We start from the raw sequence: 21621 nt of genomic DNA, 5'->3' as shown, positions 1-21621 counted from the left end.
TCTTCACAACCCTCTACATCTAAACACCAAATTTGTTGTGATACTATTAAGGGCATTAAATAATTATAAGTAGTCGTTCGAACCGCTCTAAGGGGTTAATTAGAAGCGCGATCTAACCTCAAAATTCCACAGAATTTCTTTATCTGTCAATTGATTCGGAATTGACAAGTGACAGATAAAGAAGTTTTGTGAAATTTTAAGGTTAGACCGCTTCTAATTAACCCCCTAACGAGATTAATATGAAAAATATGCGTTTAGTACGAACCATCCTGTAGATATCAGCTACGACACCCGATCTAGTCCCGTCGGACTTATTTTTACGTCGAATTATTATTTTAAGGTTATAAATAAAAATACGTGATTAAAATGCCTTATTTATTAACTACTTATATAAATATTTTAATTGAAAAAAAAAATATTAAGGTAAGTGAAAGTTTTATCACATGATCATTTATCAATAATAACCGAAACCGGGATGCTTTTTGTAAATACCGCTGTTCTCGTGATGGGCGGTTAATCCGCGTTCGCCGAATCCTTTATTCAAACCGTACGCTTCTTCGTTTTCGGCGAATTTGTTTTCGCCGAATTTCCCGTGGTTTCCTTGAGATTTATCTTGGAAATATTCGTTACCGACGTGACCTTCTTTAGTCGCCTCCCCTATAATACGAAAAACAAAAATCTACCACCACATTGACGCATTCAAATTTAACGAATATATATACGAGGCACGTCCGGAAAGTTCAATCGTACGCCGATCGAATAGGTTTAGTATGTAATGAAGATAGAAGAAAATAAAAAATACCACGTTGTAGGGGGAGTTTTTTTCGATAAAAAAGATCCCCTACACTTTTTTTGTAAAAGCTGTAATTTTCTCGGAAAAAATTCTAGAAAGTATTAATGGATCCCGCGCGCCAAAAACCCGCTTGGCTGCGTGAAATACGAATTTATTTGAAAATTTTTCGGAAATTTTCCAAAATTTTCAATTATACGTCTTCTGCGAAAGTAATTTTATGGAAAAAATTGATAATTTTTGCGTATATACGAGGTATTTATAAATTTAGAAAAACGACTAGATAGATTTAGAATTTTTTCCGAGAAAACTGTTGGTTTCACAAAAAAAGTGTAAAGGACCTTTTATATCGAAGAAAACTTATTCTACAACGTGGTATTTTTTATTTTCTTTTATCTTCATTGCAGACTGAAATAATGGGAAATTTTGAAAATCTAACCAACTAAATTTCCCGATTTATACCACTTAAACTATCAATTTTTGTATCTGTATCTGTACGACAACTGAAATTTTTGGAAAATACGAATTTTTTTTTTCATAATATACGAGGTTCACCTAAAAAATTCACATATAAAAACATACCTGTTTTAAATCTACCGTCGCTGTATCCTCCCTTGTATCCCTGTCCACCGGCTTCTCCGAATTTTCCGAATCGTCCGTCGAAGACGTAGTTTCCTCCTTGGTCGTGGTCGTGATCGAAAAATTCTTCCGTTTTACCGGTTTCGTCTAGGTGATGCGATTTTTTGAAACCTTTGATGTTGTGTCCTTTATTATGATTCGCGTTCAAAACTTTCTCGTCGCCGTGTTTACCCTCCGAATCGAAATATTCCGCCCCGTTGTACTGTTTACCTTCGTGGTGTCCTTTTTTTAAACCGTCGGCGTCGATAAAATGTAACGAATCCCCTTTGATGTCCTTGAAACCTACAGTTCCCGCGGCGTAACCGGCGTCCCCGTGATTCACCAATTCTCCGTTATACCCTTTCGCGTAATTGAATTTTTCGCCTACCAGATTTTGTTTACCATCGCTGTAAATTCCTTTGTCGATTTGGGATATACCGAAAGGAGGGTGTCCTGCTATTAAACCGGATTCGTAGGGGACTACGTGGGAATAACCGACAGGACCATAACTGAAATTACTTTACTTGTACCAACAAGCTAAACGTTTGGGCGCTACTATTAATACTAGAAACAACCAAAATTAATCCATATTGGACAAATTTGAACTAGCAATTTGAAATTTTAAGTTAATAAGTTTGGGCGACAATTTCAAAAACGTGAATTTACACTATCTTCAGATTCTAGGCAATTACATCTCAAGTTGGGCGCCTATTTGTCAATAAAACAATCAAAATCACAAGTTTGACGATATTTTAAATTAAAGAACCCAAGCTAAACGTTTGGGCGCTACTATTAATACTAGAAACGACTAAAATAATTCGATTTGGGCGTTAATTTAAACTAACGATATTATAGAAGTACGATTTTGATATTTTTACCGAAAAGAAACAAAACTTATAGTTTGGGTGACAGTTTTAATTAAAAAAATTAGCAAATTATGTAGGTTCTGGGCAATTTAAACTCGATTTGAGCGACTATTGATCGAAAAAACATTCGATTGTCGATACTTTAATTAATAGAACCCAAGCTAAATGTTTGGGCATCACTATTAATAATAGAAACAACCATAGTTGGGATATTTTGGACAAATTTGAACACAATTTGATTGTAAATTAGAACAATAGCTCACAGTAATAGGAATTTAAAAAAATTTTGTCTTACAAAAAACAAAATTTATAGTTTGGGAGACACTCTTACTAACGAAACAACCGTAATTAGGCAACTATCTATAAACGAAGCGGTCAACAAAAAATTTTGACGAAATTTTAATTGAAAGAACCCAAGTTAATCTTTTGGTCGCCACTATTAATAAATGAAATAATCAAAATCATCAGAGTCAGAGCAATTTATTACCAATTTGGACGCCTATTTATCAAGAAATCAATCAAAAAATAAAGTTGACTATATTGTAATTAAAAGAACCCAAGCTAAACGTTTGGGCGATACTATTAATACTGGAAATTATTATATTTTGAACAAATTTGAACCCAATTTGGACGTCAATTTGAATAATAGCAAATAGAAATAAAAGTTTGAGATTTATAGCAAAAATTATTCAAAATTAATAGTTTGGGCGCTACTATTAATACAGGAAACAACTAAAATTATTAGATTTTGAACAAATTTGAACCCAATTTGGACGCCAATTTGAATAATAGCTAGAAGCAATGAAAGTTTGAGATTTATAGCAAAAATAATTCAATATTAATAGTTTGGGCACTACTATTAATACAGGAAATAACTAAAATTATTAGATTTTGGACAAATTTGTACCTAATTAGGACGCCAATTTGAATAATAGCTAGAAGCAATGAAAGTTTGAGATTTATAGCAAAAATTATTCAAAATTAATAGTTTGGGCACTACTATTAATACAGGAAACAACTAAAATTATTAGATTTTGAACAAATTTGAACCCAATTTGGACGCCAATTTGAATAATAGCTAGAAGCAATGAAAGTTTGAGATTTAGGGCAAAAATAATTCAATATTAATAGTTTGGGCACTACTATTAATACAGGAAATAACTAAAATTATTAGATTTTGGAGAAATTTGTACCTAATTAGGACGCCAATTTGAATAATAGCTAGAAGCAATGAAAGTTTGAGATTTATAGCAAAAATTATTCAAAATTAATAGTTTGGGCACTACTATTAATACAGGAAATAACTAAAATTATTAGATTTTGGACAAATTTGTACCTAATTAGGACGCCAATTTGAATAATAGCTAGAAGCAATGAAAGTTTGAGATTTATAGCAAAAATTATTCAAAATTAATAGTTTGGGCACTACTATTAATACTGGAAACAACTAAAATTATTTGATTTCGGAAGAATTTGACCCTAATTTGGTCGTTAATTTGAACAATCACTTACAGTAGCACTAGATTGGAATTTTTACTAAAGATAAATAGTTTATAGTAAGGGCGTCACCGAAAATAACCAAAATAATCAAATTCTGGACAATTTCGTGTTAATTTGGGCGCCGATTGATCAATAAAACATTCAATATCAAAAGTTTGACGATATTTTAACTAAAAATACCCAAACAAATCATTTGGGCGCTACTTTTTTACATATAAACAATATTTGTTCCATTAAATAAATTATACAACTACAAATATTTCAAAAATAATTACCCGTAACCGGGTCCTAAAGGAACCCCAATTAATCCTTTACGTCCGTAATATCCAACGTCCTCACGCAATCCTCCGTATCCTGGGATTCCTCCCGCGTAACCTACACTTTTCGGTACAACAACTTCGTGTTCGTAAGGATATTTTTTGTAAGCCAGACCATATGGATACCCCAAATCGTGATCGTACTCCTGGGTGCTGTATTTACCGTACGGCCCTAATTCGGTTTCGTAAAATTTCGCTTCTGTTTTGTAAACAGTTGAAAATAAAACCAACAACAACGTCGAGAACATTTTCGATAAGTGATAATGTTGATTTTAGGATCGATACATATATATACAACCATAGATTTGTCGGTTGATTAAGTTTGTATATTAGAAGAAGAAAAAAAAATTTGATTTAAACAAATTATTGTGGTATATTTTCGTGACCTTAAATATTGCCTGGAATATGGAAAAAAATTATTTATTTCATAACCGTTGGGAAGGAAAAAATATCGAAGTAATTTCATGGTTTGTTAACGAGAAATATTGTTTGAACAAATATGTTTATCATGGTGGAAGAAAAAAAAATTAATTCGAAATCTAATCATCCGTATTTCAACATATTCCAAGTTTGCACTTCTCCGAAGACCTTCCGGGCGTCTGCAAACTCCCGGAGAACATCGTTAACCAGTAAATATTGATCTTGAGGACATCGGCTATTGGGTAACTCTTAAATTATGTTACCAACACATGGACTAAAGTCTATAGACAACATCTGGTATCCGATAACTTAAGATCATCGTTCCAATTTGGTTTGGTAGCTTTCTAACCTAACCTAACCTATCCATCTACGATTTGGTGTTTGTTGACAAAAACTTTAGAGTTTGGTTCTTTCATCAAGTAACTTCTTGTATTTGGTATTTCTGATAACTCCTTTTGTGTCCAGCTTCTCCATATCTAATACAAAGTCCAGATTATGGCAAACGAAGTCCAGGAGTCAATAATCGTTATCCGCAGAATTCGCGTCGACGTCTTCGACAATCTTTAGTAGTAGCGGATGACTTCGTGTGGTAGTTGGTAGGATTCCGGCTGGTAATTAATCGACGAGTTAATTTTCGAAAGGTCAATCTGGAAGACCTCCACAAACCAAACGCTGATCTCTTCCGCAATCTTTCGCAACGATGATATTAATATCGCGTTATTTACGATTTCAATAACCGTCCATTTCAGTATTAAATTTAATCCGTTTTATTCAAAGTCTGATACCAAATATTCCGTTGTAGAACGGACATAACCTTAATTTTTCTTCTAGCGTATATCCCGTCTTAATAGACCTAAATTTCGACCAACAATACAAACCGTGAAAAGACGCTCGAACGACCGTTGAAAACGATTCGGGTATAAAAACTCTCGATCGACCATTTTCGAATCATTCGAATCTTCAGTTTAATCGGAAGAAGATGATTAGAATCAGTGCTCCCTTAGTTTTCACCTTATTTTTAGAAAATGTGTTGTGTAGTTATTTATCTATGGGAATGGGCGGCGGCGGCGGAGGCGCGAATCTAATCGGAACAGGCGGTGGAATGATGGGAGCCGGAATGATGGGAGGCGGAGCAGGTATGATGACGGGTGGCGGAGCCGGAATGATGTCGGGAGGCGGAGCCGGAATGATGTCGGGAGGCGGAGCCGGAATGATGTCGGGAGGCGGAGCCGGAATGATGTCGGGAGGCGGAGCCGGAATGATGGGAGGTGGCGGAGCAGGAATGATGACAGGTGGAGCTGGTATGATGACTAAGGGAGCGATGATGGGTGCAGGAATGTCGGGCGGTAACTTAAATGACATTAAGATAAAAAAAAAATTATTTCATTACGACATATTTTAAGGTATGGGAGGAGATAGTATGATGGGAGGAGGAGCTGGAATGATGGGAGGAGGAGCTGGAATGATGGGAGGCGGAGAAATGATGGGAGGAGCTGGTATGATGGGAGGAGCCGGAATGATGGGAGGAGCCGGAATGATGGGAGGAGCCGGGATGATGGGAGGTGGCGGAATGATGGGAGGTGGCGGAATGATGGGAGGTGCCGGTATGATGGGAGGCGGAGGTATGATGGGAGGCGGTATGGGAGGTGGAATCGGTATACACGGCTACGGAGGTGGTAGCATGAACGAAGGACAATACAGTAAAGGAAATAAAAATTTGAACGATTTAAGATACGAAAAGGCTCACGGTCATCACGGCGGTGAATACGGCAAAGGTCAATCGGGTTATAATCAAGGTGAAATGGCCGCTAAAGACATGAAAGGCGATATGGGTTATTACAACGGCGCCCAAGGCGATAAAAAAATCTACGAGGACGGTAAAGTATATCACGGCGCCAAAAAATTCGATCAGGAAGGTAAAAACGAAGGTGTCCAAAGTATGATGAAAGGTCATAAGAAGGGACACAAGATGAAAGGTTTCAAAAATTCTCATCAAAAACACGAATCGGGCAAAACTGAAGAATTCTACGACGAAGATCACGACGAAGGCGGCAACTACTTGTTCAATAACCAAGCAGGAAGTTTCGGCGAAAACGCCGGAGCCGCGTTCAAGGGAGGTAAAGACATCGGTAAATTTTCCGCCGAAGAAGCCGGTAAATCGGGACACTTTAAACAACAGTTTCTTGCTGATAAGGCTAATGCTAACCAAGGAAGGTATGTATCGATGTTAAAACTTGATTTTATAAACTATTTCGTCCTTAGAAACCTTCCCCTTTTATCCTTTTATCTTTTCAAGTATCGAAATAGCTTCCTATTTAAATCTTTTTGCACATAATCTCAAAATTTCGAACTATTTAAGGTTATGTAACCAAAAAAATAACCATTTTTGAGGTTATGTATTTTTCCTTTTGATATTCACTGTTTAATAATATTTTAATTCATAATTTTAATTAATTTAATTTGAAATTACGACAAATATGTAATAATTTTGTCATTTTTTCATATATCCACCTTTTGGAATTGAAATTTCAAAATTATAAATTTTCTATTCGGATTTTTTTTCTCAATTTTTCTAGAAAATCAAATTTCAATCAACAAATTTTATATTAGTCTTTATCGAAATATAAAAATCACAAAAAAATATACCACAACTCTAAATCTCTAAATTTTTGAAAAAAACATAAACCAAAATAATATTTTATCCAAAAAAATCACTTATTTCCATACTTACAAATATCACTTTTGTATTATTAAAATTTTCCGCAACGAAAATCTATTATTTCAACGATTCCCTCATAGCAAACAATTCGTACAACCCCTGTATATCAAAAATAACTATATTCGCGAACTATTAATAATCGTTGCGGTTACGAACCGGTTCAAGATTTCAATTCACCACTGACGATTTGATACGACCTGTGAATACGAAACTGTTACTAAAAATACAAAAACGAACGCACCGCGAACTACAATTTTGACATTAAAAACTCGTAATTAGACCAATGAAAATATCTATGAACTGTCAGTGTTGTATTTAGGGTTATAATATTAAAATAATGTCGTGTTTAGGTACGGCGAGAAAAAATATGGCAACAGCGGATCAATGTACGGACTCAATAATGGAGCAGGCGTTAACAGTATGGCGGGACATCATCATTCCAGCAATTTCTACAAACATCATCCCTTTTATAAGTATTATTATTAATGATAGGGGTTTGAGTAAGAAAATGCAGTAAATACGGATTTTTTTCACGCGGAATTAACTTATGTGATGAACTACAGGGTGATTCCCACAATTTATACTTATTGTAATCATATTATACGAGGTGTATTACGAAAAATGTTGTTTTTAGGTTATAAATTACGTAGTTGTGTATCTTCTTTTTTGTTGTATTTTATTTTCAAGTGCCCATAAAATTAGTTCATCGACAGTATGAATTAATAATAAGGGACTGACGTTGTTTAGAAGATTTTCTTCTTTTTTTTGAAATCAATTTACGTAAAATAATAAGAAGCACTTATTTTTTTTTAAATGATGTATAATGTAAATATTTATGGTAGTGATTAATTTAATTTTTTAAAATGACGATTGTTAAACTTGACGACGACTGCTATGAAATGTATGATCGAACGTATAAAAAAATGAAATAAAAAAAATTTATTTGCAAGTGACGAACATATTTTATTATCCCTCAAACGAATTTTTTTCACAAAAATTTCGGTTTAGTTCGAATGTATGGGGAAAAAACTGGCACGGGTTAATTGAGAAAAGGAGTTTTTCAATTATCTTGTCCTTTATTGTTCATTTTTCTATGAATTCGTCATATTTTAGCCCCTTCTAACCATTATTATCAATTGGAGCTGATTCTTCGTTACACAGTCGACTTCTAATTCTAATTTTCTTGTAATTTCGTTAATTTCATCGTCTTCTGCTTCTAAAATATCGAATTATATCGATATCTGATAGTTTCGAGGGGCATTTCAACAAGATTGGATCTAAATCTTCATCGTGGTCCTTGATCATCAGATCCAGGTGATTAATTCAATTCCCAATACTTGGAATTTCATTCTAGAAGCTTCTGATGATGATGTAATTCCATACTATTCATTTTTCTATGAACTCATCTTGTTTTTTGCCCCTTGTAACCATCACTATTAGTTGGAGCTAATTCTTTATGATACAGTCGATTTCTAATCTTCCATTTCAGTTTCCTCGCCAATTTTCTTGTAATTTCGTTCATTTTATCGTCTTCTGCTTCCAAAATATCGAATTATATCGATATCTGATAGTTTCGAGGGGCATTTCAACAAGATTGGATCTAAATCTTCATCGTGGTCCTTGATCATCAGATCCAGGTGATTAATTCCATTCCAAATACTTGGAATTTCATTCTAGAAGCTTCTGATGATGATGTAATTCCATACTATTCATTTTTCTATGAACTCATCTTGTTTTTTGCCCCTTGTAACCATCACTATTAGTTGGAGCTAATTCTTTATGATACAGTCGATTTCTAATCTTCCATTTCAGTTTCCTCGCCAATTTTCTTGTAATTTCGTTCATTTTATCGTCTTCTGCTTCCAAAATATCGAATTATATCGATATCTGATAGTTTCGAGGGGCATTTCAACAAGATCGGATCTAAATCTTCATCGTGGTCCTTGATCATCAGATCCAGGTGATTAATTCAATTCCGAATACTTGGAAATTCATTCTAGAAGCTTCTGATGAAATGAAACTAGTTCGTTCTCTCGAGAAGTGTAAAAAGTCAATAAAATCCGATCCCATCCTTCATATAATCAACAGATCGCGATATTTTTATAAAGTATACGATTGGGGGAAAGGACGTCCTGTATGAAGGTCAAAATAATGAAAAAAAAAACGTTGATTTGATCGTAATATTTATTCTAAAATTAAACAGAACAAAAAAGAGGCATAACAAATTGTAAAAAAAAACCATTTCTGTCTTTTTTTTTCAAATTTCATCACTATATTTTGAAATTACCGCAATTTTCACTTGGTAAGCAGGAAGAATTGCAAAAAAAGAGAGCGAAGCGTCGAAAGATATTTTTTTAAATGGAAAAAAAAAACAGAAATGGCGAAATTCACTCGAATTTACAACACACACTGGAATGTCTTAAAACAGAATAAAGAAATAAAAAAAATTCAACACCAAATCAGTCGTAGTAGAAAAAAATTTGTCCACTGGGATTTTAGGAACCAATAAATTAACCTACAAACTTTCCCGATGTCATCTAGACCACTATATTCGCCAGATTTTGTTACAAGTCACTTTATATTTTAGAAAATTCGAATAAATTGTCAGAAAGTGACTCGAAATATCTTAATGTCTTCGAAGAACTCAAAAATCACTTTCCAAAATATGTTAAGTTGAAATTAGATGTAACTAAAGGCTCTGAAGAACCCCGGAGCTGAACTAATTCATCAAAACTACGAAAAAATCCAGAGGAACCTAAAAAAACTACAAACGTTTATAGGCCCTAAGGTGTTGGAAGGATCCTGAAGACTATAAAAAAGGAAACAGAGTCAGGATTCGTCGAAAATCCTGCTAAAGTCGAATAAATTCAAACAGGTGCGAATCCAGAGGAACCCAAAGCAATTTTAGACCGATACAGATCATCAGGTGTTAAAAGAACCCAAAGAACACAAAGAAGAGAATGAAAATGAATCAAGATTCGTCGAAAATCCTGCCAAAGTCGAATAAATTCAAACAGGTGCGAATCCAGAGGAACCCAAAGCAATTTTAGACCGATACAGATCCTCAGGTGTTAAAAGGAACCCAAAAAACACAAAGAAGAGAATGAAAATGAATCAGATTTCGTCGAAAATCCTGCCAAAGTCGAATAAATTCAAACAGGTGCGAATCCAGAGGAACCCAAAGCAATTTTAGACCGATACAGATCCTCAGGTGTTAAAAGGAACCCAAAGAACACAAAGAAGAGAATGAAAATGAATCAGGATTCGTCGAAAATCCTGCAAAAGTCGAATAAATTCAAACAGGTGCGAATCCAGAGGAACCCAAAGCAATTTTAGACCGATACAGATCCTCAGGTGTTAAAAGGAACCCAAAGAACACAAAGAAGAGAATGAAAATGAATCAGGATTCGTCGAAAATCCTGCCAAAGTCGAATAAATTCAAACAGGTGCGAATCCAGAGGAACCCAAAGCAATTTTAGACCGATACAGATCCTCAGATGTTAAAAGGAACCCAAAAAACACAAAGAAGAGAATGAAAATGAATCAGATTTCGTCGAAAATCCTGCCAAAGTCGAATAAATTCAAACAGGTGCGAATCCAGAGGAACCCAAAGCAATTTTAGACCGATACAGATCCTCAGGTGTTAAAAGGAACCCAAAGAACACAAAGAAGAGAATGAAAATGAATCAGGATTCGTCGAAAATCCTGCAAAAGTCGAATAAATTCAAACAGGTGCGAATCCAGAGGAACCCAAAGCAATTTTAGACCGATACAGATCCTCAGGTGTTAAAAGGAACCCAAAGAACACAAAGAAGAGAATGAAAATGAATCAGGATTCGTCGAAAATCCTGCCAAAGTCGAATAAATTCAAACAGGTGCGAATCCAGAGGAACCCAAAGCAATTTTAGACCGATACAGATCCTCAGGTGTTAAAAGGAACCCAAAGAACACAAAGAAGAGAATGAAAATGAATCAGGATTCGTCGAAAATCCTGCAAAAGTCGAATAAATTCAAACAGGTGCGAATCCAGAGGAACCCAAAGCAATTTTAGACCAAAACAGATCCTCAGATGTTACAAGGAGCATAAGGAACCTACAGAAGACAAAGAAGGAAGTCAGGAAACGTTGAAAATCATACAAGAACACATCAAGTTCAAGATGACGTGACTTTTAAGACACTTGAGGCATTTATGCACCTTTACAGATGGATAAGGAGCCCAAAGAACTCTAGGAAGATATGAAGGAATATATTGAAAATACTGTTGGAATAGTAACTGGATTGTAGGACACCATTTTGTACACCAAAATATAAAAAACCTGACGAAATATGTGGATTGGTTGATAACACTAATTAAAACGTATGCACGTATACAAAAAAAGTGGTACCAACCAAAAAAGTGGTACCAACACGGCCAATTTTAAGAATCACAACCAGAATCAAAAAACAAACTGCAGCATACCGTCGAAATATTGCTAGAAACTATTTTCTATATATCTACAAAGATTTACACGCATATAATACACATTATATAGAAAATAGAGGGTAAAAAAAATCTTTGGTTTATATGGCTACGGGAAAACATAAAAAAAAAATTTATACGAGACTAGGTTTCAATACGTAAAGTTGTGCTTTGGAAAGACCGCCGTTGCTCTCAGTTCGTTCGGGTCATGCAGATTACGATAATGCCTCGTCCAAACCAAACCTATCAACTATAAAAACGTTCAAATTTTAGTTTCGGCATTAAAAATTTCTACTAAATCGTTAATATAAATGCGAAACCCACCCGTTAGATTTCACTAGAGAAAAGCGCTCGGATTGGCTCGTGGGTCTTTCTGATTACGATAACGAACTGTTAGTAGTACACCCATAAACTGAAAAAAATTTAGAAACATGCAAACCGAACCACCAATTTGTTAGTATACTAGGTAAGATTGTTAAATAACAAGACAGAAACAATATTTGAGGTCAAAAACTGGTGAAAATATCGAAAAAATCACAAAAATATTTGTATAGAAACACGATGTATTGAAATTGATATTAAACAAATTTACTTAATATAAAAAAAAAATGTTTTATATCATCAGTCTCGTTATTTATTAACCGCACCTCGTATTTATAACACCGACAACAATAAAACATATTTTAAAACAATTTTTGTTTTATATATCGAGAGATTTCACTAAATAAGTGAAAATATTTTAAATAAAGCATCCAATAGAATAATAATTTTGAATTTAAAGTTGAAATGTTAAAGATAAAGTTAGTAGTAATGAAAACTTCATTTTAATTTCGAAAACCATAAAAATAAATATTATAGGGAAATATTTAACTATATTTTTACGTTAATGTACTTAATTATGGAATAAATGAGAATTCTAACTCATTTTACGTACTATATTAATATCTATCAATATCGACGGGATTAAAAGTTAGGTTATGTACCTATCGTTGATCGTTACTAAAGATTTAAATTGATTAATTACAAACCCAGTTAATAAGCATACAATAAAAATAACTAATTAGCTATATAAAACGATTTTATATTGTTGTTTATAAAAACTTACATCAAATTGATATTCAGAAATATTATTGTCGACGATGTTGAATGTTTTCCAGCACCACTTTGTATTTATTTCAAAACTTTTTATAATGTAGATTAAACTATATTTTTTAAACACTTGTACACTACAAAATGTATAAAAAGATTCAAATATTTTCACGGTTTTTACTAAATTTATTCGTGAAACTTCTAGATCAGTTGTTGACTTTGACAGAACGCGAACTTCGCTGTTGCCAAACTTCAATCGAGATATAAAAATACGTCGGGTAAAAGATTAATAAAAACAAACAAAAGATTAATTTAAATGGCATTAATGGAATTTCGTACCTTGTTTTGTGAGAATAATTAATTTTAATGAAAATAAAATTAATGGGAGAATAGAAAAGTATGAAAATTTGTTTCAAAATCTTTCCAATGTAAGATTATATTTCAGTTCTGGCAACAATGGTATAAAACAACAAGTGTTTAAATACAGGAATATCGCCGACGTTTTGATAGATCCTAGCGGCGTTGTCATACTGATTTTTGTTTTAGATATTTAACTGGCGACGATTGCATTTCACATTTTGTTTTATGCAACTAATAAATTATAATAGAAACAAATTAATTAATAAGATTATCGGATTAATTAGTAAATATAAAATGTCGACTAAAGAAAAAGTTTCGGTAGTAATTTTGGTTTAAAGTTATTCATATTTAAAGAAATATTTCAGTTCTGGCAACAGCGGAATTTCAGAAGTCGTCGGCCATCGATATCCGAACCGTGTTTTACGACGTTGCCATTCTGCTTTAGTTTTCCTTTAAACTAATGATAACACGAAGGATATGAACGAAATTTTAAAAATAAGATAATTCAACCATTGAAACGAAATATAATTTTTTTGTTATAATCAAATGTTTTATCGATGTCGATATAAAAAATGTTAATATCAAACAACCAGACACCATTAAATACGAAGTTTTATAAAAAATCTTATTAAAATAAAATGTATAACTAATATACGAGGTTTGTTTGTAAAGTTTTTGATCTAAAAATTTCAATTTTCTTCCTAACATGCTCCCTTTATCCCTTCAACGAAAACTTATATATACAAAGTAAAATTTTAAGGTTATGTAACAGAGAAAAGTCACCGAGTATGTAATATTCGATGCATAGTTGGTAAATATAACAAGAAATTCGTAATTTCATCAATGGCGGTTTCAATTCGCAATTTTTTCGTCTAAAAGTGAAAAATTTGATTCATTACTATTGAAAACTTCTTCGAAAATGTACATATGAGAAACACTAGCACCTAAAGTACCTCAAGGATATTAAAAAATTGGAATAAAATGCCCCAATTGAATATTGAATATTATAGAACAAATTCGAGGGAAACCAAATTTTTTTACGAAAGATATCGAGTTGTGGGGGCGATTGGAACCGATAATATATAGAAAATTGTTTATTTTTAGAAATTAATAAAAAAAAATAAATTGGGACAAGAACATGTGATATTAATCCTTAATTATCCTATAATATACATAATTCCACCAACATTTTTCAATTTTTACCCAAAAAACTAACGATTTTCTTACCTCTGTAAAGCTGAAAAACAACCCAATCCAACCGCACAATTTGAAAGCGTAATTAATAGTATTTTGTAACTTTTCCATGCAATTAGGACAATGACAAGTTGTAATAGGATCGACGCATAAACGATTCTAAAATTCAATTATGTAATTAACAAAACGCGGGGGGTAGAAGAAGACTTACCTCTATGGCGGTATAATCAGGGGGTACAACCTCCTTATCGACTTTCTGATCGAATCCACAACAACTAAACACGTTCTGTACATTAGATCTCGTTATATTCTTCTCCCTTTTCCAACCTTCTTCGGCTAATTGCGTCTGTTGTTCCAGATTCACTCCAAGACAAGCGCAAGCCACAGAAAATTGTATTAGAAATAAAAGAAATAATATAACCATATACTAAATACGTTATTTAAGGAATTTTCCATAGTAAATATATAAATTTTATTGTTTAAATTAGTTAATTCAAGACGTGGGTTGATAAATGATAAAATTACACTTCCTGTATTTATTTTTATTTCTTAGGAAAAGGATACGAAAAATAACATGACTTGATGGTGTTTTACGGCTCCCAACAGTCCTAAGACCGATATTAACATCAGTATTATACCACATGCTAAAATACCTCCGACTATTGGTAAGTTTGTTACCAAAGTAGCGGCACGTCCGTATACTGCTACTCCTATCAATACAAACGCTACCACCTAAAAAACCATTCGTAATTTATATTTATTAATGATAGTTATTAGTACTTACGATATATAAGACGTTGAGAGCGATAAGAGCATTTTTTGAACAAGTAAAACCACCGCACATTTTATAAACATAAATTACGTTTAGTAATACAACAGCACTAACACTTGTTTAAGAAAAACTGACAGGTCATAGATTAAATAATTTTGTATTACCCATTTGACAAGTGACAGAAATTCTATCATAAATATATATATGAAGAAACTCCTATAATAATTTTAGGAGAATTTCGAAATTCATTTCATAATAATTAGCTATAATTATATCATTAATACTCTGGTTTTCATAAATTGTGGCCGTAGAATTAAATTATTTGGTATTAACGATTTGACAAGTGACAGGAATTCAGTCATAAAACTAAATATATCGGAAAACTTTATTCAATCAATTGCAAAGTATCGAGAAAAAAATCTTCATTTATTAATTAGAATAGAATAAAAATTATTAGATTCTATAAATTTTATAACTAATTACTATATTTTATGTTCATATGTAAGCAATTTATTTTATAGACGTGAAATTAGCTCTCAAGTAATAATTTGACAATTGACATTTTTAACCTTTTATTTTGATTTTAGTATAAACCACGAGGTTTTCTTAAAATTCAGTTTATTTTATAATTTAAAATGAGTAAAATTAAAAGCACTGAAGTTTTGTCGATAGACACTTCCAAACAGAGAGAAGTAGTGAAAGAAATCAAGCAATTAAAGAAGCAACTTAAGGTACGTGATATTTGTATATATACACGATGTTTTCAAATTGAAATTTTTTTTATTTTAAAACAGGAAGGTACGATTACTGCTAAAGATATAGAAAAAGAAAAGAAGTTAACGGTCGAGCAACGCAGAGGTCTTATATTTATATCACATTTACCGCACGGTTTTTACGAAGAAGAATTAAATAAATATTTCAAACAATTCGGAAAAGTTACACACGTTCAAGTTTGTAGATCGGGCCGAACCGGAAACAGTAAAGGATACGGATACGTCGAATTCGAAAATCCGGATGTGGCTAAAATCGCGGCAGAAACTATGAATAATTATTTGATGTTCAAAAAAAGGATTATAGCAGAATATGTGCCTTACGAAAAACGACCTAAAGGTTTATTTAGCGGTAAGCATAATACACCGACGAGGTATTCAGTGAAAGTGAGAAGGGAAAAACAGTATAGAGCAAATTTGAATTTAGATGATCAGACTCATATAAAAAGGACAACTACTAGGTTATCGAAAGTGAATAAAAAATTAGCTTGGTTGGAAAAAATCGGGGTTAAACCCACGTATACACCCATAGACATAGCTCTTATCAAACAAGAAGGAAGTTCTAGTGAAGAAGTAGCGAATACTCCGAGTAAAAAAACGAAAACTCCGAGTAAAAAATCGAAAACTCCCAAATCTGGGATTATTAAAAAATCTTCGCAAATTAAAAGTTCGAAAAAGAACGTGAAGAAAACCCAACCCCTAAACGCAGACACTGTTAAAAAAATCGCTAGAGAATTAATCAGGAAACGCGGTAAATCGTTGTTGACTCGACCTGTAGATAAAACCAGTACAAAGACTAAAAAGAAAACTGCGAAAAAATAATTTTTTAAAATAAACTCTGAAGTAAAAAATTTGTTTTATTTTATTCACCATTATCCTGATCCTTTTCTATATATATAACCTAACTGCACCTGTCAAAAATGACAGAGTATAATCATAGAATCAAATTATAAATGCTAGATTGTGATGTTTTCAAAAATTTCAAATCATTTACGACATAATACGTTTTATTTGTAATAATGTCAAAATTTGAAAAATCGCCTCAAACATTTGGGATCCAATAACAATATTCAGTTACTTTGAGGTTAGAAATAGATAATGTTCACCAAAATTTGGTAATGACGTACCATTGCCATTTTGTTTTAGTCAGAAAGTAATGACATATGACCATAGATAAATTTTAAATACGGAGAGATTATTCTTCGTCATTTTCATTTCTTCAAAACTACTAGTTGTATTCAAAAAATTATAAAACTTGAATCTAATAACAAATATTTCAGACTTCTGCGTTTCACTTGTATTTTCTACTGAATTAAATATAAGTTAAATTTACTAATGTCATAACTTAATGCTATTTGCAATTAGAAAATTTGGTAACGTCTTTCAACAAATCCAAAATATTTATATTTGGTTCAAACACGTTTTACCGCAAAAAAAATGTAACAGAATTTTCGAAATTAGTACCATTTTATTAATTCACTAAATTAAAGTTGGATATAGTTACAAAAAGTATACAAAAGTTATTCTTATTATAGGCATTTTGATTTCATCAAATAATTTTAACGTGTTTCGATTTAATTTGCCTCTCTCCAGATTTGTTTCTTTTCCATTTCATTCTTCTATTTTGAAACCATACTTTCACCTTAAATAAAAATTCACGTATAATATTAACAATATTAATCAATGTTATGGAGGTGTAAATAAAAATCCCATCTCTATATTTTATGTTGACACATTTTACAGTTTTCTATAATAAGCTACAATAAGCAACGTATAAGTTTGTAGTTGATAATATAGATGGCGTATTAAAATTCAATAAATACAATATTATAAAGAATTTATAGAAATTTTATTACAATAATTCTTCATTATATTCAACATTATTAAAGTAATATTTTGTATGTGTTAATAGCGTACTCTTTTGGTTAAATCGTAAACTTATATAATCTGTAGTTACCTGTCTTTCTGTTAGATCTAAAGCAACAGCAATCTCGTATCTTCTCAATCTCGTTAAATAATTCGAATGTAAAAATTCTTTTTCTAATTCTCGAATTTGATTTTTCGTAAAAGCCGTTCGTTCTTTCCGTGGTTTTGTCAAACATTCGACGTCCCTGTTATCTGTAAATTTTTATTTGTTTATGGAAGTTTCACCCACATTACAAAACAGGATACCCCCATAAATCATCCCCTTGTAAAAACAATAATATTGGAACGATGAAGAATAATGAAATATCGGTTATAACGCCATCTGTTCGAAAACGAGAAGTTATTGAAATATGAATGGAAAGAGTGTGACAACCAGAAAATTCTACTAATTTGTAATATAATTTGAGTCACTTATTCGTGGGTGGTATTTGGAAACGTTTTAATACTGGACGGACGCATTTTTTATATACAGGGTTTATCAGAAATAATAGATTAATAATTTTATTATTAAAGTTATAAAATAATTTAGTTATACGGGGTACGAACGTATAGTACAAGTACATATATACGTATACAGGGTGTGTTAAGAAGAAACTTAACTTGGAAATTCCAGTGCCGGCTTTAAGTTAATTTTATCAGGTATATAATAGTGTAAACTAAAGTTTAGTGATTGGAAATTACCTCTGCAATCATCTGAACACGAGGCGGCGTCCAAATATTCTTTTCCTTCGACGTTTCCTATATCTTCGTAGTAATTATTAATATATTTAACGTTGGGGGGTAGATAACATAAAAATTGTTGATATTGATAAGAATTTCCAAAATCGTTCGAAATATTTTGATTGCGAATGTCTGTAGATTGTTCGTAAATCGGAGACGATTTCAATTGATCCGAATAGTGACAATAAGTATTAGAATTTTGAGTAAAATCATCGAATACAGTTTGGTCCATTTCAAATAACTTTATATATCTATTAAGTATCTGAAATTAAAAAAATAAAAACTTCTTACAAAAAAAAAAGCACTTGGCGATAATATAAATTTGATTTTGATGGTTCCGACTAGAGAAGTTTTTCCACGGTAAACTTTTCGAGTCGTAAACAGTCTTGAACTAGTAAATGATGCTGTGGTGGTTCAAATATTACCATCATCGTCGTGGTAGTCGTTTCTGGGGACGTTGCTAAATCCAAGGTGTTGTTAAGCTTATTAATTTGGTTGAAAATCGTACTTGAGTTTCTTGTTTATATTCTATCGATGATTGTAGGTTTGGATTTTTCTCGAGAGTGTGGATACTAAACTATCGATTCGATTTATCAAATTTGTGGAACGTTAAGAATCGTAATTTTGATTGATTGGTGAAAAATTTGAAAAAACAAAAATGTGGATCGTAAAAAAAGTGTTATGAGACGGAGGCAAATCCACGAAGTTAAACAATTTGTTACAATTCATTAGAAATTAGTTTTTTTTTTGTATAAATTTCAATAAATAATAAACCATAATGTACTTACTTTATTTTATTAATTTAATACGATTTAATATAGACATAAACACTTGTAATTGTACAATATTACGAATGTTGAATGAACCCCGAGATTTTCCTTTACACATACCGAACAAACTGTTAATGTAATTAACTGGAAGATGGGTCCTGTTGATTTTAAAGACACCTCATTAGCATTTGACACATTTCCTGTGCCGAACCAATCGGCTTCTGTCAAGATTAGTTTGTGGGTGGCGTTAAAATTAATTCGTCACATAATTGGTGAATAGTTTTTTTTTGGTTTTCGAGATTTACGATTGTTTTTAGTTATTTTTTTTTTTAATACCAAAAGCGACGAGGGATGTTTTGTTTTTTTACATTTTACATAAAATTAATAATATAATAATTTTTTTTCGTCCCTCAATGTTAAAAATCGTTTTATTTCGTTGTAACGTTTTTTGTAAAGGTTTTAGCAAAATTTTGAAATACGAGGACAATTCCAATAGTAATTATCCTGACCTATAGATGGCGGTAGTTGTTTAAGACGCCATGTTTGAGTTGAATCAGTTAAAACCCTGCAATGAATATCGACCGGGGTTTTTGCAGGATAAGAAAAACAAACCTCGTTAACTGAATCTTCCCCGTCAATTTGACATATTGTACGATTTACGAAAAAATAATTTCGTATTAATAAATTGATTTCATTCAGAATTACGTAAATAATTTATTGGTCACACTGTATTATTGTACGATATATTTCAGTGGGTGTTAATATGAAAACATTCTAATTAAATATCTGTTTTTTTTTTCTCTAAATGTTAAACGACTAAGTTTATCAGATAGTTGGTATCAAAGACGCCGCTTTTTTGAAAAACATGTTGTCGTTTTACATATCGGTTTATTAAACATTATTTTTTGACCTTAAGATGTTACCTAATATGAATTATGAGGGTGTACATATCACAACACCCTCATAATTTATATTAGATACGTGTGAAAAATCCGATTTATTACTAGGGGAGGTTGAAATTTACCCTTTCAGGCGCCGTATTATAAAAAATGTTATAATTACGTATATTAATTAACTATGAAAACTTGTAATCTATAATTCATTTATATAAATTTATCAAGCTAAACATGAAATTAGTCAGCAAAAAAAAACAGATTGATATTGACACGCCTCGCCTGGTTTTGTGTAAGTACGGTACATTGAGAAAGTAGAGGGATGCAATTATATTGGTTTTTCATAAAACGTGCCTCAAGTATATAGGAGATGATTAACTTAATTGTATACTATTCGGACATTAAAAGGGAAGGTAAATCGGAATTATCTGGGGTCGAAGGATTATGGTTTTATCGAGGAATGGGCAATAGTCAAGCGGGATAAGGTAGTAACTTCTAAAAGGCGTACGTGGTAATCCTTCAAATGCTTTATTTGATGTACGGAAAATACTTACAAAGAATTCATCCCCAGTATTTCATAAGGGCAAGTTAAAAGGGTCAAAAACAATTCGGAAACACTTATTAAGACCTCCGGACCAATAAGACAACAGTAAATAGCCAACAGGTTAACTCTTAACACTAAGAAAAGACTTTTATAATAAAAAAAAAAAATAAAAATAGTCGTAGTTACATTTATTGAAAACCAATTACAATTTTTTAATTCTAGAAACCGATTGAACAGTTTTCGTTTTTATGGGAACATGAATTTTATCGTACCAATACAGATCTTCGTTTTTTATTTCGTCTTCGTCAACGGAAGTTGTAGTTACATCTAGATCGTCGTCGGCTCTATTATTTGAGTTTTTACCGACGTCTTGTATATCATTTTTCGCTTGGATATTAGCTTGAAGTAACAGAGTCGATGGAGTCGTTGTTGTTTGCATTTCGATTTGATCGTGCAGACATTGTTGAAGGATGTGAAGGAAAAATAGGAAAGCCAATAAAGTTAGAGCGGTTAGAGCTATGCTGCGACTCTTCTTCTTCGTGTAATGGTATCTGAAAATCAATTATTTATTATATACAAACAAACAAACAAATAAATCATTGAGGAACATCCTCCAAATGTGTTAATTTGAGGTTAACTACCTCAAGTCTTCTACGGCAACTCCTCGTGTTTGTTTGAGTAATTCGGTCTCAATTCTTCTTGATTGTTAACGACGTTTGATGACTAAGAGATAATGGTAGATAAATTTTTATAAGGGTTAATTACCCCTAAAATTACTAGTTAATATGTTAAAAAATTATAACTTACTCTTCGTGATAATCCTCATGTCCACTGTAATGTTTTTTGAGTAATTTCGGTGGGGTTGTTGTTGAGAAAGTTTGTTTTAACATATTA

General features: G+C 32.2%; 5 protein-coding genes across 7 annotated transcripts; 2 read left to right on the top strand and 3 right to left on the bottom strand.

Annotated features, from left to right (window-relative positions):
* Positions 1–364: 364 nt before the first annotated feature.
* LOC130447922 (uncharacterized) lies at positions 365–4347 on the bottom strand. Its single transcript, XM_056784977.1, has 3 exons — positions 4050–4347; positions 1373–1917; positions 365–657 (listed from the first exon to the last, which is right to left on the bottom strand). Exons 1-3 carry the CDS (start codon positions 4337–4339, stop codon positions 455–457), a joined length of 1038 nt encoding a protein of 345 aa, XP_056640955.1. The 5' UTR covers positions 4340–4347; the 3' UTR covers positions 365–454.
* Positions 4348–5565: 1218 nt separating this feature from the next.
* On the top strand, positions 5566–7716 carry LOC130447804 (uncharacterized). The gene is made up of 3 exons (XM_056784827.1): positions 5566–5857; positions 5915–6725; positions 7581–7716. Exons 1-3 carry the CDS (start codon positions 5566–5568, stop codon positions 7714–7716), a joined length of 1239 nt encoding a protein of 412 aa, XP_056640805.1.
* Positions 7717–9396: 1680 nt separating this feature from the next.
* Positions 9397–15239, bottom strand: LOC130447925 (tetraspanin-31-A). Of its 3 annotated transcripts, XM_056784980.1 has the most exons (6): positions 15117–15232; positions 14897–15064; positions 14544–14759; positions 14366–14491; positions 12014–12101; positions 11800–11939 (listed from the first exon to the last, which is right to left on the bottom strand). In XM_056784980.1, exons 1-5 carry the CDS (start codon positions 15174–15176, stop codon positions 12027–12029), a joined length of 645 nt encoding a protein of 214 aa, XP_056640958.1. In that variant the 5' UTR covers positions 15177–15232; the 3' UTR covers positions 11800–11939; positions 12014–12026. The 3 variants fall into 3 exon arrangements, with proteins under 3 accessions (XP_056640957.1, XP_056640959.1, XP_056640958.1); XM_056784979.1 differs by lacking the exon at positions 12014–12101 and having other exon boundaries at positions 9397–11939; positions 15117–15239; XM_056784981.1 differs by having other exon boundaries at positions 9397–12101; positions 15117–15236.
* Positions 15240–15642: 403 nt separating this feature from the next.
* On the top strand, positions 15643–16725 carry LOC130447420 (MKI67 FHA domain-interacting nucleolar phosphoprotein-like). Its single transcript, XM_056784230.1, has 2 exons — positions 15643–15835; positions 15899–16725. Exons 1-2 carry the CDS (start codon positions 15740–15742, stop codon positions 16694–16696), a joined length of 894 nt encoding a protein of 297 aa, XP_056640208.1. The 5' UTR covers positions 15643–15739; the 3' UTR covers positions 16697–16725.
* Positions 16726–17423: 698 nt separating this feature from the next.
* On the bottom strand, positions 17424–18752 carry LOC130447803 (homeobox protein MOX-2-like). The gene is made up of 3 exons (XM_056784826.1): positions 18482–18752; positions 17832–17992; positions 17424–17516 (listed from the first exon to the last, which is right to left on the bottom strand). Exons 1-3 carry the CDS (start codon positions 18750–18752, stop codon positions 17424–17426), a joined length of 525 nt encoding a protein of 174 aa, XP_056640804.1.
* Positions 18753–21621: the final 2869 nt, after the last annotated feature.

The sequence above is a fragment of the Diorhabda sublineata genome, chromosome 8 (assembly GCF_026230105.1).
Source record: "Diorhabda sublineata isolate icDioSubl1.1 chromosome 8, icDioSubl1.1, whole genome shotgun sequence".
Lineage (NCBI taxonomy): Eukaryota > Metazoa > Arthropoda > Insecta > Coleoptera > Chrysomelidae > Diorhabda > Diorhabda sublineata.
The sequence above is the reverse complement of the archived record's forward strand: the minus strand, read 5'-3'. Positions and strand labels throughout refer to the sequence as shown.

Coding starts and splice junctions, on each gene's coding strand:
- LOC130447922 (XM_056784977.1), bottom strand. CDS start 4,339: ATGTTCTCGACGTTGTTGTTGGTTTTATTTTCAACTGTTTACAAAACA. Junction 1,918..4,049: donor CCTTTAGGACCCGGTTACGG/GTAATTATTTTT, acceptor AAGTAATTTCAG/TTATGGTCCTGTCGGTTATT. Junction 658..1,372: donor CGACGGTAGATTTAAAACAG/GTATGTTTTTAT, acceptor TTCGTATTATAG/GGGAGGCGACTAAAGAAGGT.
- LOC130447804 (XM_056784827.1), top strand. CDS start 5,566: ATGGGCGGCGGCGGCGGAGGCGCGAATCTAATCGGAACAGGCGGTGGA. Junction 5,858..5,914: donor GGGTGCAGGAATGTCGGGCG/GTAACTTAAATG, acceptor ACATATTTTAAG/GTATGGGAGGAGATAGTATG. Junction 6,726..7,580: donor GCTAATGCTAACCAAGGAAG/GTATGTATCGAT, acceptor TGTCGTGTTTAG/GTACGGCGAGAAAAAATATG.
- LOC130447925 (XM_056784979.1), bottom strand. CDS start 15,176: ATGTGCGGTGGTTTTACTTGTTCAAAAAATGCTCTTATCGCTCTCAAC. Junction 14,760..14,896: donor ATCAAGTCATGTTATTTTTC/GTATCCTTTTCC, acceptor TAACGTATTTAG/TATATGGTTATATTATTTCT. Junction 11,940..14,365: donor TGTTTTTCAGCTTTACAGAG/GTAAGAAAATCG, acceptor ACGTTTTTATAG/TTGATAGGTTTGGTTTGGAC.
- LOC130447420 (XM_056784230.1), top strand. CDS start 15,740: ATGAGTAAAATTAAAAGCACTGAAGTTTTGTCGATAGACACTTCCAAA. Junction 15,836..15,898: donor AATTAAAGAAGCAACTTAAG/GTACGTGATATT, acceptor ATTTTAAAACAG/GAAGGTACGATTACTGCTAA.
- LOC130447803 (XM_056784826.1), bottom strand. CDS start 18,752: ATGGACCAAACTGTATTCGATGATTTTACTCAAAATTCTAATACTTAT. Junction 17,993..18,481: donor GTGTTCAGATGATTGCAGAG/GTAATTTCCAAT, acceptor AAAAATTTACAG/ATAACAGGGACGTCGAATGT. Junction 17,517..17,831: donor TAGATCTAACAGAAAGACAG/GTAACTACAGAT, acceptor TTTTTATTTAAG/GTGAAAGTATGGTTTCAAAA.